The 16,786-nt window shown below is 43.6% G+C and overlaps 1 protein-coding gene across 1 annotated transcript in view; it reads left to right on the top strand.

Annotated features, from left to right (window-relative positions):
• Nucleotides 1-1,979: 1,979 nt before the first annotated feature.
• The window catches only part of MTNR1B (melatonin receptor 1B), a 34,459-nt gene continuing 19,652 nt past the window's right edge, over nt 1,980-16,786 (top strand). Inside the window, exon 1 of the mRNA XM_074932533.1 lies at nt 1,980-2,190. Coding sequence (XP_074788634.1) covers nt 1,980-2,190 — 211 coding nt within the window. The remainder of the gene's footprint in view (nt 2,191-16,786) is intronic.

Genomic DNA, 16,786 nt, shown 5'->3' with positions numbered 1-16,786 from the left:
GCGGTCCTTCATTCTCCCAGTCCCTGCCTTTGCCTTCTGCATCTTGGATGGTGTGGCTGGAGCTCTTGTTGGGGAAGATAGAGGCAAAAAAGTCATCAAGTACTTCAGCCTTTCCCATATTCTGGGTAACCAGGTCTCCCATTTCCTTCTGGAGAGGGACCACATTTTCCCTAGTCTTCCTTTTATCACCAATATACCTATAGAAGCTTCCACCACTAATGAGCTTGTTCTGTCAAGTGTGTAGTTATTACTTTCCTACAGCAGAACTGCAGAGTAACTATTCAGGAGTGATAATTCTCAGAAGACTGTTCTTTAGTTCAAGCCATGAAGCTGTAACTCCATCTGTAGTTTGAAAAGGATCGTGATGACTTATATATTGCCATTAAACAGAAAGCATATGACATATGATTATATTTTTTAAATCAGTGTATATAAGACTGGTGCAAAAATCCATATGCACACTTTTTATGTTAGTTCCAACCAGGGCTACTTCAGTAGGTCTAAAATTGATTAGGAATACATTTAAATTGAACAGAAATAAACTATTTATAATTTGGAAAAGGAAGTCCACAAAATAATTTGTAGCATTTTGATTACACCAGTGCACGTAACTCTCAAAGAAGAAGTGTGCCATACATTATTTGCTGTTGGAAAGGACAGAAACTTGCCCAGTTTTTCCAAATTAACTCAACGAGGCAGGCTATCTCATCCTCTAATTCTTGAAAAACTACGGGGCATACCTTTCTCTGTGTTGAACAGGCACAAAGAGGAAGAATGCAGCTACGCAGTAACCTCTGTATCTCCTGCATCCTTCTCGAAAGTGGGGCAAAGCCTGGAAGCAGGACAACAATCCAGTGTGGCCTGGTTGGCCTGAAAACAATGCACACAACCTCCTTCTGAGTTATGTCTTGTGTGGGCAGCCCTAATCGTCAGCGCGTGTGATGGGAACCCACTGATTCACTGTCAGTGTCACTTTGCCACGTGCATCTTATTTATTTAATGCAGATGAGCAGATGGCAGCTGTCACTTTGGGATCCCAAATGAAGCGGTATGTTTCAAACTGAATTTTAGAGTGAAGTCCATCGATGCCCTACTGTCTATTCCTGTATAGCTTCAACAGAAAAACCTCTGAAATACAGACATTTTCCGGAGTTGACACTGTTAGGGAGCACGTCCTGTCGGTGACTTTCAGTTATCTCCCTACGGGCGTTGGCCTTAGTCTTGATCTGACAGACTGTTTTGTCCAAACGCGAAGCACACCCGGGCAACGTAACCTCTGTAGATCTGCAGCACAGACTAAAGGAAGGAATGCGTTAGAAAAACCCGTCTGAGCGCACCGAGCGTCTGGAGGCGGTGAGGGGAAGGGGCTTCCCTGGCCTTTCACTGCCAGGAACACAACGGACCGAGCCTCGGGAAAACAAACAAACAAACAAACAAACCCCAAAAAACCCTCAAAGGAACAAAACCCGCGGTTCCCCGCCGGGCAAGGTGGAGGTTCGCGGGGCCGGGGCCGGCAGCCGGGAGCGGCGCTGGGGGAGCGGGAGGGGCTTCACCGCCGGGCGCCCCGCCCCCGCCCGTCCCCGCGGCTCTCCGGAGCGCTCCAGCCCCGCGGCTGACCGAGCACGGCCGCCTCCGCGGCCCGCGGGCCCGGGCCGGGCCCGCCCCGCCGCCTCCCGCCTCCCGCCTCCCGCCCCCCACACCGCCAGGCCCCGCCCGCCCCCGCCCGCCGCTCCGGGCTCCGCTCTCGCTGCCGCGCGCCGCCGCTCCCGCCCGCCGCCACCAACGGCCGCCACGCGCCGGGGCGGGGGCGGGGCCCGGGCCGAGTGCCCGCCCCCGGGCCTTCCTGAGCCAAGGCCCCGCCCCCGTCCCCGCCCCCGGCGCGCGAGGGGCCGTTAAAAGCCTTACCGCCCTCCCGTGCGGGCAGTCGCCGCCGCGCCGGGGGTGCCCGGCGGGTGGTGCCGGGGCAGAGCGCTGGGGCGATGCTGCAGAATGGCTCCCTGAGGAACTGCTGCGACCCGGGCGGGCGAGGCCGCTTGGGCTTAGCGGAGCGGGAGGCGGCGGGGGTGCCGCGGCCCGCCTGGGTGGCGGCGGTGCTCTCCAGCGTACTCATCTTCACCACCGTGGTGGACATCTTGGGCAACCTGCTCGTCGTCGTCTCCGTCTTCAAGAACCGCAAGCTCAGGAACTCAGGTAAGGGCTCGAGCCCCGGCGCCCGCAGGTGGTAACGAGCGCCCAGAGCCCCGGGGGCACCCTGGACGCCGCTTCCACCTGCCCTGAGGAGACCCGCCAGCTTGCGGGGTCCGGGCGGGCTACCTGCTAAAGGCGGGGGACCGGGGAGGGCCCCTCTCTCGGTGCCTGCCCTATAATGTGTGCGGGGACCTCCCGAGGCTCTGTCCTGTAGCGGTCCCTCCTCGCACACTGCCCCTGCGCTCCCCGTAGCCTGCCCGCCCCAGCCCTCGAGGGGGGAGCAGGTCATTCAGTGGCTCTTGAGGAGGCAGTGTGTGGTCTCTGTGGAGCTGCTGGTGAGGGGAATCGGTGCCATCTGAGTGAAATACCAGAGATGAGGAGCGTGCCCAGAACTGTTGGAGGAAGAAAGAACTTTAAAACTTACTTAAAAGTACTTCTGAAGCTGAGGTGCTGTGCATGTGGCTCAGCCCATGCTCTGGAGTCTTTGCTGGAGTTCTCAATAGTCTTTCACAAAATTGCCTTTCTTCTTGTCTCCTCGCCAAATATCCTTCAACTAGAAAGTAGCAAATAAAGTGGGGTGTTTTCCTTGAATCGTGTGTATAGTTTTTCTTTTTGTGTTCTAAGATGTGAGTCTGCATGTTTTATTTGCTAAACTTACTTGCTTTCTCTCCTCATCTTTGTTGGGCTAGTTACATGTGTCTCAAACTACACAACTCTGTAGTTAGCACCAACTTCTTGCATTTGCCTCCTGGCCAACTTTGTAACTGGTTCACGTATGAATTCCTGTTGCATGTGGATGCTCTTGCCCCCCACCCTGTAGACACAGTGGCTGCCAGTCATCACCTGATGAGTCCAGCTCAGGATACTTAAGTCATTACCTGATACCTGCCGCTCCCATACCTGCGCTTGGCTGGCTGTTGGGTACTGGTGTGATATAAGGTGCTACACCCCGAAATAGTGGTGTATGTACTAAAATTCTCACAGCAGCAGGCAGGTCCAGAAACTGCTTGCTTCTTCGGATCTCGAATGCCGTCCAGAGTAACAACTTTGCTGAGAGCCGAGGGAAGTCAGGAATACGATGTCCCCCATGCTTTCAGAGCCCAGGGGCTCTGGATCGTATGGGTGTAGCTCCACACCCCAGAGGCAGCAGGCTGCTTCCCCACTGAGAGGAGGGAGGGAGAACCGCTGACTTGGCTCTCCGGAGAGTTTTGTTTGGGTTTTTTTAAGGAGTGTCATGTTCCACGTGCAGTGTCTACAACTCCTAACTGGAAGTAGACACATTCGCCCTCGTTTTAAGTTAATGCTTAGGAACAGAAGCCGTTTAGGGAGGGCTGAGGCTTCCTCTCCCTATTCGTTGCACGACTCGCAGCTTGCGAGGGGTGCTGGCAGGTCCCCTTTGCGCAGGGCTGAGCGATCGCAGCCCACAGAGCGGCGCCGAGCTTGAGGACGCCTGGAAGTGGGTTTGGGTGAGCGAGGGAAGAAAATGGGGCGGGGGGGTGCGGCCCGTGGGCTCGTACCTGGGCTGTGCTACCGAGAGCAGCAGAGCCGTGCCAGGTCGGTAAAGCCCGAGCCGGGGAAGGCAGCACCCCGCGGTCGGCAGCAGTGCCGGGAGCCGGTGCCCGCCGTTCCCGAGCCGCGCCGGGGCGGGCGGGGCTGGCCGAGCCCCCGGGAGCCGCCAGCGCCCTCCCGGCGCCGGGGGAAGGCGCGTTCCCCGAGCGATTCGCCCCTGGGCTCCGGCGAACGGGCTCTGGGGGAGAGCGCGGCCGGCCCGAGGCAGCACATGCCGGCCGAGGCGCGGGCGAGCGAGGGGCTCTCCTGTGAAGCGTTTCCTTCGTCCGAAGGACAGCAGAGGGGAGGGTTTGGACTGGAAGGGAGTGATGCCTGGAAGAATAAATTGCAAGATAATAATCAAAGTGCTCTGAGGCGGCCTATGCTGAAATAAGACGTGGTCTTCTTATCCAACTCAAATACCTCCTAACTGATCCCTTTCTAGGGTCATCCTTAGTGCGATGTCACTGACCCTGTCCCAAGGACCTCATCATCTTTGATACGTACCATGCAGAATAGCAGGGAGTCTCTTCTGCATAATCTTCATAAAGTTAAACACCTCTTAGTTTTTCATCAGGGAGAGATGGCTTTTGGGGATGAAACTGAAAGAGGACAGTTTGGTAAACATCCACAGAGGTCTTTACAGAGAAAACTTCTTAAGGAGGGAGCAGAGTGGAAGAGGACTGCAAACTGATGTGGGTGGAGTGATGGAATGGGGAGGTGGTGGAGAGCTAAGGCAGTGCTTGGGAGCCCTTAGCCTCCGATAAGGAAAGCACATGGACAAGCCAGTGGACTTACAGGTTTTCCTTCCTGGGCAAACCAGAAACAACGTTTGTACACACAAGGGGAGTGGATGTGGTAGAAAGTGAAATGGTGAGGAAAAATGGTATCAAAGGAGTTAGACTTGTAATAAAGATGTCAGAGATGGACAGGATGAAGCTAGTGGAATAGTTGTGACCAGAGATGGGGTCCAGATGACCAAAGAAAAAAAGAGAAATGAGAGATTTTCTTGGATAAGGATGAGAGTTTGGAACTTCAGATAAGCTAGAGGTGTATGAGGAATAGATTAAGCAGCTCTGCCCACTTCTCTAGAACAAATAGTAATCTTCCCTTCAGAAAGAAAAACGGGGTGTTAGCATATTTCCAGGGTTTATCAACATCATTCTGTCCTAGGCTTTACAGAGGAATCTGAAAATTGCGAATAATGTAATTATGTATCACCCTCCTTAAAATTAAAGCATGATCAAAAGCAAATCTATTTTAATGCTGTTATATGAGGCACAAGAATGGAGTGAAATAAAATGACATATTAGCATTTATGCTGCTAAGTGCTATTCTCAGCAGAAGAAAAATGAAGAATGAGTAGGATTGGTGCTTTTAGAGATTGCTTCTAAACTCTTTAATTAGGAAAAGAGATTACTCCCACTCTGTAAATAGTGGGAATTTTGCCAGCCTTACAACAGAAAGATTGTTTTATAGCATACACAAGCCTTTTCCCACGTTTAAATTTGGTTTTGGAGGGGAAGGGGAAAATTTGTGAAGGCTCTTCCAAGTAATCACAGAGTCGTCTAGGTTGGAAAGGACCTTGAAGATCATCCAGTCTAACTGTTCTCCTAGCACTGACAGTTCCCAACTACACCAGATCCCTCCGCGCTATGTCGATCCGACTCTTAAACCCCTCCAGGGATGGGGACTCCACCACCTCCCTGGGCAGCCCCATTCCAACGCCCAACAACCCCTTCTGGAAAGAAATGCTTCCTAATATCCAATCTAAACCTTTCCTGGCACAACTTGAGGCCATTACCTCTTCTCCTATTGCTTATTACTTGGTTAAAGAGGCTCATCCCCAGCTCTCTGCACCCTCCTTTCGGGGAGCTGTAGAGGGCGATGAGGTCTCCCCTCAGCCTCCTCTTCTCCAGACTAAACCCCCCCAGTTCCCTCAGCCGCTCCCCGTACGACCTGTGCTCCAGACCCTGCACCAGCTCCGTTGCCCTTCTCTGGACACGCTCGAGTCATTCAATGTCCTTTTTGTAGTGAGGGGCCCAAAACTGAACACAGGAATCGAGGGGCGGCCTCACCAGTGCTGAGTACAGGGGTAAGATCCCTTCCCTGTCCCTGTTGGCCACGCTAGTGCTGACACAAGCCAGGATGCCATTGGCCTTCTTGGCCACCTGGGCACACTGCTGGCTCCTGTTCAGCTGGCTGTCAATCAACACCCCCAGGTCCTTCTCTGACTGGCAGCTCTCCAGCCACTCCTCCCCAAGCCTGTAGCGCTGCTGGGGGTTGTTGTGGCCCAGGGGCAGCCCCCGGCATTTAGCCTTATTGAAACTCCCCCAGTTGGGCTCAGCCCATGGCTCCAGCCTGTCCAGGTCTCTCTGCAGAGCCTCCCTACCCTCGAGCAGATCAACACTCCCACCCAACTGGGTGTCATCTGCAAACTGACTGAGGGTGCACTCGATCCCCTCGTCTAGATCATCAATAAAGATGTTAAACAGGAGTGGCCCCAACACCGAGCCCTGGGGGACACCACTCTTGACTGGGCACCAACTGGATTTAACTCCGTTCACCACAACTCTCTGGGCCCGGCCATCCAGACAGTTTTTTACCCAGCAAAGCGTGTGCCCATTCAAGCCTTGAGCAGCCAGTTTCGCCAGGAGAATGCTGTGGGAAATGGTGCCAAAGGCCTTGCTAAAATCAAGGTAAACTACATCCACAGCCTTTCCCTCATCCAATAAGCAGGTCACCCTGTGGTAGAAGGAGATCAGGTTTGTCAAGCAGGACCTGCCTTTCATAACCCCATGCTGACTGGGCCTGAGCATCTGGTTGTCCCACACATGTTGTATGATGGTGCTCAGGATGAGCTGCTCCATCAGCTTCCCGTGCACCGAAGTCAAGCTGACAGACCTGTAATTTCCCAGATCATCCTTCCGACCCCTCTTATAGATGGGCATCACATTGGCCAATTTCCAATCTGTCGGGACCTCCCCGGTCAGCCAGGACTGCTGGGAAATGATGGAAAGCGGCTTGGTGAGCACCCCAGCCAGCTCCTTCAGCACCCTCGGGTGCATAGCATAATTGTTACAAATCAACATCTTTGTCTTCTTACACAACTGCACCCAGTCTTTATGTGAGAGCAACTTCTGATTACTAAAAATGATTTACAGAAATTAATGCTTTTATCATTTCAAATTTGGGAGGGAAGTAACTTTGTCCAACACACTACAAAATTAAATAAAACTTTGCATATTGAAATAATAAAATACATTAGCCTGTCTTTCTAATTGAAATGTCAAATATGTTCTGAATTTTCAAAAGCAACTATTGGTTTTGAGTGTCTTCAACTGGGCATACTTAATTCATGGCAGCTTTTAAAGTGCTAAACTTTTGAAGTGTTAAAGTTACATGTGCTCAACAGCCACTGCTGGGTGATCAAGTATCCTGAAGGTGCATCAAGTAAGTCAAACACACTAGATGCTTTTAAGAATTTCAGGATACGTTTGTATGGGTTATGGAAGCTCTCCAGAAGCTGAAAACTGGCAAGGTACCTCCCACAGGAGAGAGATGAAGCAAACCATTTGTATTTCATTGGCCTTAAAGCCAACATAAAATAAGGGAGAGGTGAGAATTAGGCACGTTAACGCATGATCATTTCAAAGAGTAGTGAGGATTTGAGAGCCTTTGACTTTTGGCAGAAGGCCTGCATTTAACCTTATTGCACTGCCATGGAATACATTAGCAGAAAGTGATACTTTTAGTGCACTTTATCAACCCTAGTCACTCTCTGCACTATTTTCCTTACTATATATAACAGCTAACACAGCATGAGGAGACCTTGATTTACATTCGAAGGACAAAGTGCTCTTGCAACACAAATCAAAATTCATGTTTCTTTTACCTGTAAGAACATGGGTGTGTTTGCATGTTTAGTTCTGTCTAATGTGTATGGCTATAGACATGGACAATAGTTCTCATATGCACATCCGTACAAAATAAAATGTTCCCGCACGTAGAATTGTAATTTTGGTACTCTTCTGTCTACTAAATAAACATGTTCAGCAATACAACCAAATCCTTTACACTTTTTTCATGCTATATAGCTATTTCCTTTTCTGTAATCTTCACTCCACATCTGCATAATATAGCCGAGGGTATGTTTTCATCATATGCGATTTTCGGTTATTCTTCATCTCTTTGGCCACACCATTTCTCTTCCTCTCCTTTATTCCTCACCTATTCTTATTCCTGTACACTGGGACAGAGGACAGTTGTCTCCTGGGGTGGAATTAATCTCTCAGAAAACTACAGTGGAGATACCTGTTTCTGAATGTCTTCCCTTGGGGTTCCCTTATAAATCAATGGAGAAAAATAAGCATTTTCAGGGCATAGTTATCTAATTTATTTTTGACATCTACATTAGGATTACATGATTCAGTCCGTAAAAGTGTTTATTTCTCTCCACTAAAAACAAAAAGAAACAAGGGCTATCTCAATGTAGTCACCTACATTTAGGTTAGAGGAAATCAACATATGAAGTCAGAAGTCATCGCATAATTCTTCTAGTAACTTGCCAAGTTCCATTTTTAAATTTGCACATTTTCTTCCTTCATATCACCTGTCCTCCAAGAGGTCATATTGATCCAAATAAGGCTGATGTTAAGAAAAAAAAAAGACACCATTACCGATACAATGGAAACGTTCAATATGCTTCCTGAGTCCTGAAACACTTGGCAAAAGTGTCTTAATATCAGCAGTGATGCTGACAAGAATATATTTTGATGAGCAGAACATGAGATCCTATTCTTATGGTTTCAACTTTCATATTACTGACTTCTTGAACCTTGGATCCACAGACTTCTTAGCCCTGGGACTGTATGTGTTTGGTCTTCACATTCTCGACTTCAGTACTAAGACATTAATGGGAATATTCAACATTCACAAAAGTTCGTTGAACCCAACACTTAAAATAAAGCTCTTCCATCTCTTTGTACCAAGGCTATGGTTTAATTTTTTTTTTTTTTTTTTTTTTTTTTTTAGTTTTAACTTTGTGGTTATTATTTGCTAATTTACAGTAGATGTTTTTATTTGTAGAACTATAATTGTCATTTAACTTGGATGGATCATCTCTCTGCTAATGGAATTTCTCTAATGGAAAATAAACACATATTTACCTCTCAGCATTTGTTTTTTCATGTTTAACAAGACATATACTTCTAGATTCCTGTAATTAACCAGGCTCTTATTTTTCCCGATTGTTTTAGGCCTCTCAGTTCACTTATCCCAGCTGAATTAATCTGTTCTGAACAAGAGAAAATTGAATTGTTCACAGTAATGTAGGTGAAGTACCACCAATGCCTTCAAGAAAATAATATTAACATTCTGTTATGTTCTGTCCTTCCCTCAGTGGACAAAATGGACCTGGTATGTTTCAGAGCCACATTTTCATGTGATAGCATCATATAGATGACTCTTCTTGGTGCAGTCCCTTGCTAATGCAGCTCTTTTTTTTTATTTGTCTTTTTCAGTCCACACCTTCAGAACCTGACCTCATACCTCATGCTATTATACTGTAACCATTCTACTCTTTTAGTCCTCAAGGAAGAAAAGATCTCAACATTTCCCTGTATCAATGTGAGCTCTCAACTTTGTACTATCACAAAATTTCATTATTTCCCATTGTGTTTTGTGACATAATACTTCTGAAACAGACAAAATGAGTTCAGTGTAGGTTATTTCCCTCCAGTCCAACAATTTTCTTTCATCACCACTCAGGCAGTGGTAGCGACAGACTACATGTGCTTCCAAGACTAGATCAGTTTAGAGCAACCTCCCAGGTACAAAAAGTCTAAATCCAGCTTTTATCAAATAAAGATGATCAGATTAGTTGGTACATCTACTTTGTACAAACTTACATTGAATTTTCTTCCATTTGTCTTTGTCTGCATCTTTAATTTTCCTTTCCTTCCAATTTTGCTTCTGCAGCCTTGCCTACAACTGATATTAAGAAACCCAAAGATTTCTCCATTCGTTCTTCCTTTTGCAGCTGATTCACTGCCTTAAATACAAATGCCATGTTAGCATATACCCTATGGTAGACAAATGAATCTTCCAGAGGTGGCAACACTGTTTTAATTTTTTTATTAAGCCCTGATTAATTGATTTTCTGACTTATTGCTAGCACCATGCATGCAAAAAGAAACAGCAGTTGTGCCAGCACCATAGCAAGGGAGAAGGAAATGGATAGTAAAGTGTGAGAGCGCCACATCTGCAGGTGAGTCATGGCAAAACTGCTCTTTGGGATGCATGTAGGAGTCAAGCTCTGTGCCACAGCCTGAGAGAAATCAGAACTTCCCTACTACAGTGAGGACCAGAGAACACATTTGGCCCCTTTCTAGAGGTCCCACATGTAGCATTCTGTCCTTTCAGAACCCATGACACTATCTCTGAGATAACAGATGTTAAAAAATTCCTGCCATCAAGTATATTCAATCTCTCTGACATTTTTGCTTTATTGTAGATATGTTAATTCTTCACCTGCCAGCCTGTTTTGTCCCCAAGCCCACCTTATTGTCCTTATTAAACTGTAGCAAAGTCTTTCTACAGACCAGTAGCCGTTCTGAGTTGGTTTACAGATTGCCCCTCCCCCAGTAACCCCTTTTACCTTTTGTTAACGTGGTGAAAGGGTATTTTATTCATTTTAGAAGTCTTTGCAAGGCCAATGAAGTTTAGGATTTTTGTCAGTTCCAATTTTATCCAGTTTTGCACCCTCTAGCAGTGTTCTTTGGTGGCCATGTCTTTTTCTATTCCTTCTAGCCTCATTTCTTGCCCCTGGTATCATTGCTGAGGCTTTTCCTCCAGTTAGATCTGGAACTTTCTTATTTTTTTTCCCCTCTTTTGGGTGCAAGTTCCAGAGAATTTTTTTGTATCTTTAATATGAAGAAATACCAAGTTTCCTCCACATTCAAGTCCCCAAACTTCTTAATACTGTTGACTTCACTTTCTTAATTAGCTTCTTTTATTTATAAAAATGTGCAAAACCCCTTCTTAGTTATATCTGGTTTGTTTATTCTTCCTTTTAATGTAAACAAAATAATTTCATCTGCTTTCAATACAACCTTATCTTCTATAATAGATTCTTCGGGGAGGTCTTTGTTCTTTATCAAAACAAAGGCTGAGGTGTACTGGCAAATAGACTCTCTATTGAAGAAATCGACTGGATGTACGTCTAGAAATCAACAGCCATTAATACATTTGTTATCTCCTTTACATATGAGGAGCTGCTGTGTCCCATCATTGTTTCCATTAGTATTTCCTTACTAAAACAGAAGTGATCTCATCCACCTGCAGGTTTCTGTATACTTCCACCTGCACATTGTCTTTACAACTGTCTTTACAACTCTTCCCCAGTGTAATTTTGGCTTTTACCAGGTTTCTTCTTCTTTTTTTCTTTTTTTTTTTTCTTTTATGAAAACTATACACCTTTCAGTTAATATTTCTCTTCTCTGATCATTGGCGCTATTCCATTCCAACAGAATTATTTCTGTAAAATTTGATTTTAGTTTCTTATTGGTTTTGTATCCCCTATTTTGTTGCATAGGCTCCTGGCATTCTTTTACTGACTCTACTGCTTTTTTTATTACCACTCCAGTTGAACTCCTCAATCTTTGAGCTCCTACTTTCTGTATTTGTTGCCACCACCTTCCTGAAGCCAAGATTCCCCCGGCCCTGATTGTTAAATGAAGAAACTACATGATTCCTTCTCATGCTCTCTCAATTTGAAGTTCTTTTATTCATTCTGCCAGCTTGGATTGCAAGCTGGAATCCTATATGAACTCTGTCCATGAAGATATGAAACCTCTTCTCAGAGAATACCTCAAAATGATCAATACTCCAAGTCTTTCTACATCACTTCTAGAATTATTCAGTCATGTGCCCATGACTCATCTCATACTGCTAGTTACATTTTTATTCTCTTCTTGGAGAGGAAACAGTATAAATTCATCACCAATTGGATCCTCTTTTCTGTGAGACTTGGCTCAAACAGTAACCAGGTGAGAAAATAAATCTTCAAAGTTTTGAATTATAGTCAATTATAAAATAATATCTTTAAACTTTTTTGACCTGTTAATAATTCCAAAAGTAGAAGAGCAAAGTGAAAAGTCAGTATTATTCATGTGTAAATTAGGAAAATTACTTTAACAAAGGAAGTATCCTTCAGCGAAAGGAAGTGAACCTTGCACGTAAATCTGGAAAAAGTGAAAATCAGAGACTTAAGAATGTTCAAGATGAGAAGAAATCTAAAGAATATAGGTTTATAAAATATTTTAGAAGTAGAAAGTAAGAAAGTTATCGGTTTAAAGGGATTGAAAGAAGCATTTAGGAGTACACAAACATCATAGAGGAGAAAAATAATTTCTGTATTGGTCTGCATCACAGGGAATCCTGAGGAGATAAACAGTTTCCTCAAAAGCAAGAGGAAACAGCTTTATGAGACAGCTTTATATGACACTGTATATAAAATAATGAATAGCCCTAGAGAAGATAGACTAGAATAATCTTTTTTTCATCATCTAGAGGATCACGATACAAGTCCAAGGACATGTTCAGCATAATCTGGAGATGGAGAATACTAAAATGGAAGTCACGCCCTAAAATGATCACTAAACTGTGAAAGTCAGGAATTTGGCAAATTTAAAAAACTACTGGCTCTTTTGTGAATATCTGCAGTGTTCAAAGCCATAATGGCTAATAGTACCAAAAATTGCAGAAAGTATGAAATGTGTTAGTGGCAAGTGTAAACCAAATTCTAGCAGCTAAGGATTAGGGTAAAACTGTAATCTGATGCAGGTTATTCTACAACTGTAGGGTGCTTTGTATCACCCTTTGAAGCACCTGGCAATACCATATTGGATGATAGCTCTAAATTATAATTTTCTTTTAACCCATAGAGGAAGTAACCAATTTATTGGTGACTAGGAAGTATATCACCAAGATCAGCTCCAAGATACTTTTATTTTAGAATATAATACTGAATTCTATTCCACTTGGTAAATGGACCTATTGGTATGCTTATCTTTAGAGGAAATAGAATGATAAGCATTTAGTTGAACTGGAGAAGTGTAAGGGTTTTCTTGCACCTGTAATGGAAGAGTCTAAGGGTATATTTGTGTTGGATATTTCACTTACACAAGTCCACTCTATCCATGTTCTGAGGAAAAAGAAAACCAAAGGATGATGTTAGTGTGATGCTTTGCCTGCCACACCATACCCAGGCTCTCCATATGTCCAAGTCTAACACAGTCACACAACTTCTTTTTTTCAACTCAGAGTACAAATAAGTTTCCTTTCATCTCTCTGAAATAACCAGTGGAAACATACCCTCAGATACGGGAAACCAGAAGGCCCTTTTAGCAGCTGTACTATGGCAATTCCGATGTGTTTTAGCAGCACTCTCTTTGCTGCCAGCTTTCTCCTGAACTATGGACTGGCGTTTCTTTTGCAAGACTCACATGACCTCTCTGCAACAAAGCTCTATCCTTGGATGGACCATCAGAAGCAATTCAAGGATTCATGGTGCTGTTTGATACAATTAACCAAAGAGCTAGGAGACCAGATCTACTCACAGAGAGCAGACAGCTCATTTTAAAAGACTAATTTTTTCAACTGTTCTTAGAAGGTATATATTCACCAGGTGACTTGAGCCATTGTATTGAGGATGTTACAGGAGACTACATTTATCTCATTAAATCAGTGATAAGCTGTTCTCTGTCTGTAGGAGTGAATTCTACTCCTAATCCAATTCAGATCTATTTTGATTACCAGTATCTTCAGATATACTCCAGATTTTAGCTTCTTAGAAGTTATCCTTTACAAGCACATATTGGTGCCTTGACATAGACTGTCAAGTACATCGCCTTGTTCCCAAGAATGCATATGAAAACAGCTATGTTATCCTGAGCTCATAAAACAAAAACAACCTTTTCCTTTGCAGAAAGGAAAAAATGCTCTGGTAATTTTCGTCTTCTTAAAATACAATCTCAGCAGTTCTATTTTTAAACTCCCACCTTGATATGGGCATGAAACAGATTTCCTGACAGCCAAATCTAACAGAAATATGTCTAAATCACTGTGGGTGCAACTCTGTTGTCCTCAACAACAGTAGCTGCTTTGGAATCTTTTGGTTTACTTTTGGTCTCAATACTGATAAGGACTGAGCTATGTCACTGTCAGCATTTTCCTGACATTTCAGCTGCATATGGGACAGAAATGTCTTAACATGACAATAGATAACATTCATCAAATGACTAGGATCTTGATTGCTGAGATTCTTTTAAAATTATTTATTAATTATAGAGGTATTTGATTACACTGTTTAATAAATGCTGCTTAAATCATGTCTGAAGAAAAAAACATAACCCTTCCCACAGTTACCAATTTTTTCATCTGCTTTTTTATGCATGTCTCATTTGCAATGTTTAAATACCTATATGAATATTATTATAATAATATTACATGACACTTCCACAAGCATTGTCATCTTTCTGCTACAGAACAGCATCTGTTCATCTGTTGTTTTAGACTGACATATTTGCACAACAAGGGCAACAACTGTCAGAAAATATCACACACAGCCACTGTTAGTATTGTTGTCTTGTATTTGCAGACCAGTCTGTTTAGTTAGCAGTCTGACTAGCAGGAAAAATATCTGCTTAATACATTAGCCTTGTAAATATATTTATATTAACTAATTACAAGTTCAAAGCTAGCATCAAATTGTAAAATATATCACTGCAAAAAAGGCAGGGACCTATAAATGGCATCCTTATGTCTCTAAGATTTGCTCAAATCCTGCCTGAAATTCTCACTGTCCTCTCATTCTAAAGCCAGTGCAATTTTTGCGATTACTTCAACATACACAGCATTTCATTTGAGTTCAAACAGGGAAAAGGACCTTAAGGCAGGTGGCTATTACCTACGAATATGCATAATCTAATCAATCTAGGTATTTTTATTTCCTGCTTTTAATTCAAGTAAAAATAATCTACTTAATATTATCTGCATTTAAAAAAAAAAAAAAAAGTGTCCATTCAAGCTACTCATGCTGTGCAGATCCTGCCCATGGTGAAGTTCGTCAGTGTTGTAGTCTTTAGGACTTTGTAAAGACATTCTTAGAAGTAGACCACTCTATTCAGCTTTTCTACTGACAAGTAAAATGATGTTCTATTAAAATATGCTGCTTTGCTTCAAGACAAGTAAAGACATGCAGGTGGTGTAGTCACTATGTGTCAACTGGGATCTATCCCATCCCTCCTTTCTGTGAACTGCAACTTATGGTTTCTAAGACTCTTGAGAATCCATATTCAAGAGACAGCATTCCAGCCAACCCATTTGAAATCAGGTGTTACTCACTGGAATGCACAGGGCGTAATTTTTTGTATTGTTACAGAGGAAAAGTTTCACACAACACCTTAGCTGGAATTTCCAGCTTCACTCAGACAAACCTTCTGGTCTGCAAATACAAGACAACTTGCAACTTTAACACACCTTTGAACTTTCGTCCATGTTGTCCTTTAAAAACAGAGGGCCATCCTTTTTAGACACTCAGGTAAAGGTTAATTCCTCTATCGTCTTGAAAGCACCTCAGCAAACCCTTTCTGATGTAGCAAACTGCACAGTACCTGCTGCTGCACCACTCTGATGTGAAGCCACTCGTCACTGAGGGCATTTTAACCCTCATTCATTGAGGCCGTTAATTCTGAGTTCATGCTTAAGGACTGTGTCCTTCATGTATCCAAGAAGTGCTGAGAATGGTGGGTGTTACCCGCTGTACTGAATACAGAAATATGCAGAAAGAGTCAGCACGCTATTACTTCTACATAAGCATGAAATGAAAATAACAGATTTCCCAAAGTGTTCACAAGCTGAGGAACTTTTGGGTATCAGGCTCTTCAGAAACAACCCCCACTTTACACCTATCTGCAAAATTTCTTAATTCCATTATCTACAGAGTTAGAATTCCAAAAAAGCAGATGTGACTCACATTCACATCTTCATTGTGTACATTCTGAAACAAAGAGATTATCTTTCCTGAAGTTTTCCTACAGGAATCAGCTAACTACACTATTAAAGTGTAGCTAACTACCAGATGAAACTGGTAACTTCACTGGTAGCCACACTAAACCAAGTAACTAACCAAGTAACCAACTGGTAACTACATTAAAACAGCTAACTACACTATTCAAAGCATCACCAAAATGATCATGCATTCTCTTCTAAGTAAAATGCTATGATGTCTCAGATCCCCAGTGTTTTACTCATGAAATGTAAATAAAAATCACCTGCAAAGGACAGAGAAGTATTTTGGAAACCGTAAGAGATGCATCTATGTATTCCTTCTTTTACCCCCAAATACTGCTAATACTGCTGAGATCAAAAGAACTTATTTGACGCGTTGAAATGCCTTCCACAACACTTCCAGAAATTTCATGTATAATTTATTTTCAAGACAGGATTACAAGCCTGTGGGTAGCCTCAACCTATGAGAATATGTGACATGTTGTCAATTAGTGTCTCATTCTCGGCTATTGCTTTTTAGATCAATTATGTCATAACCTAAGTAAAGTTTGACTTAATTAATGGTTGGAAGATGAACAATCAATAAAATTACAGGATGCTACAAGAAGGTACACCTTCTGATTCATTAATAAGGTAATGAATAGTTGATGGAGTAACTAACCCTGGAAACCATTTCTAAAAGCATGAAAGACTGGTGATTGGTGGTAATCAGCATGGAAATACAAATGGAAAATCATGCTTAACCAACATGATAGCCTTCTGCAATGACATGCTTAGCTTGGTGGATGAGAGGAGAGCACCAGATGTTGTTTACCTTGACTTTAGTAAAGCTTTTGACACTGTCTCCCATAACATCCTCACAGAATAGCCAACAAAGTAGTGGTTAGATAAGCGAACAGTGAGGTAGTTTGAAAACTGGCTGAACGACTGGGCCAGGGGGCTTGCAATCAGTAGCACAAAGTCCCGTAGAAGAGCGAGC

The sequence above is a fragment of the Athene noctua genome, chromosome 1, assembly GCF_965140245.1.
Source record: "Athene noctua chromosome 1, bAthNoc1.hap1.1, whole genome shotgun sequence".
Lineage (NCBI taxonomy): Eukaryota > Metazoa > Chordata > Aves > Strigiformes > Strigidae > Athene > Athene noctua.
Note: the sequence above shows the minus strand (reverse complement) of the source record. Positions and strands in the feature narration are given on the sequence as shown.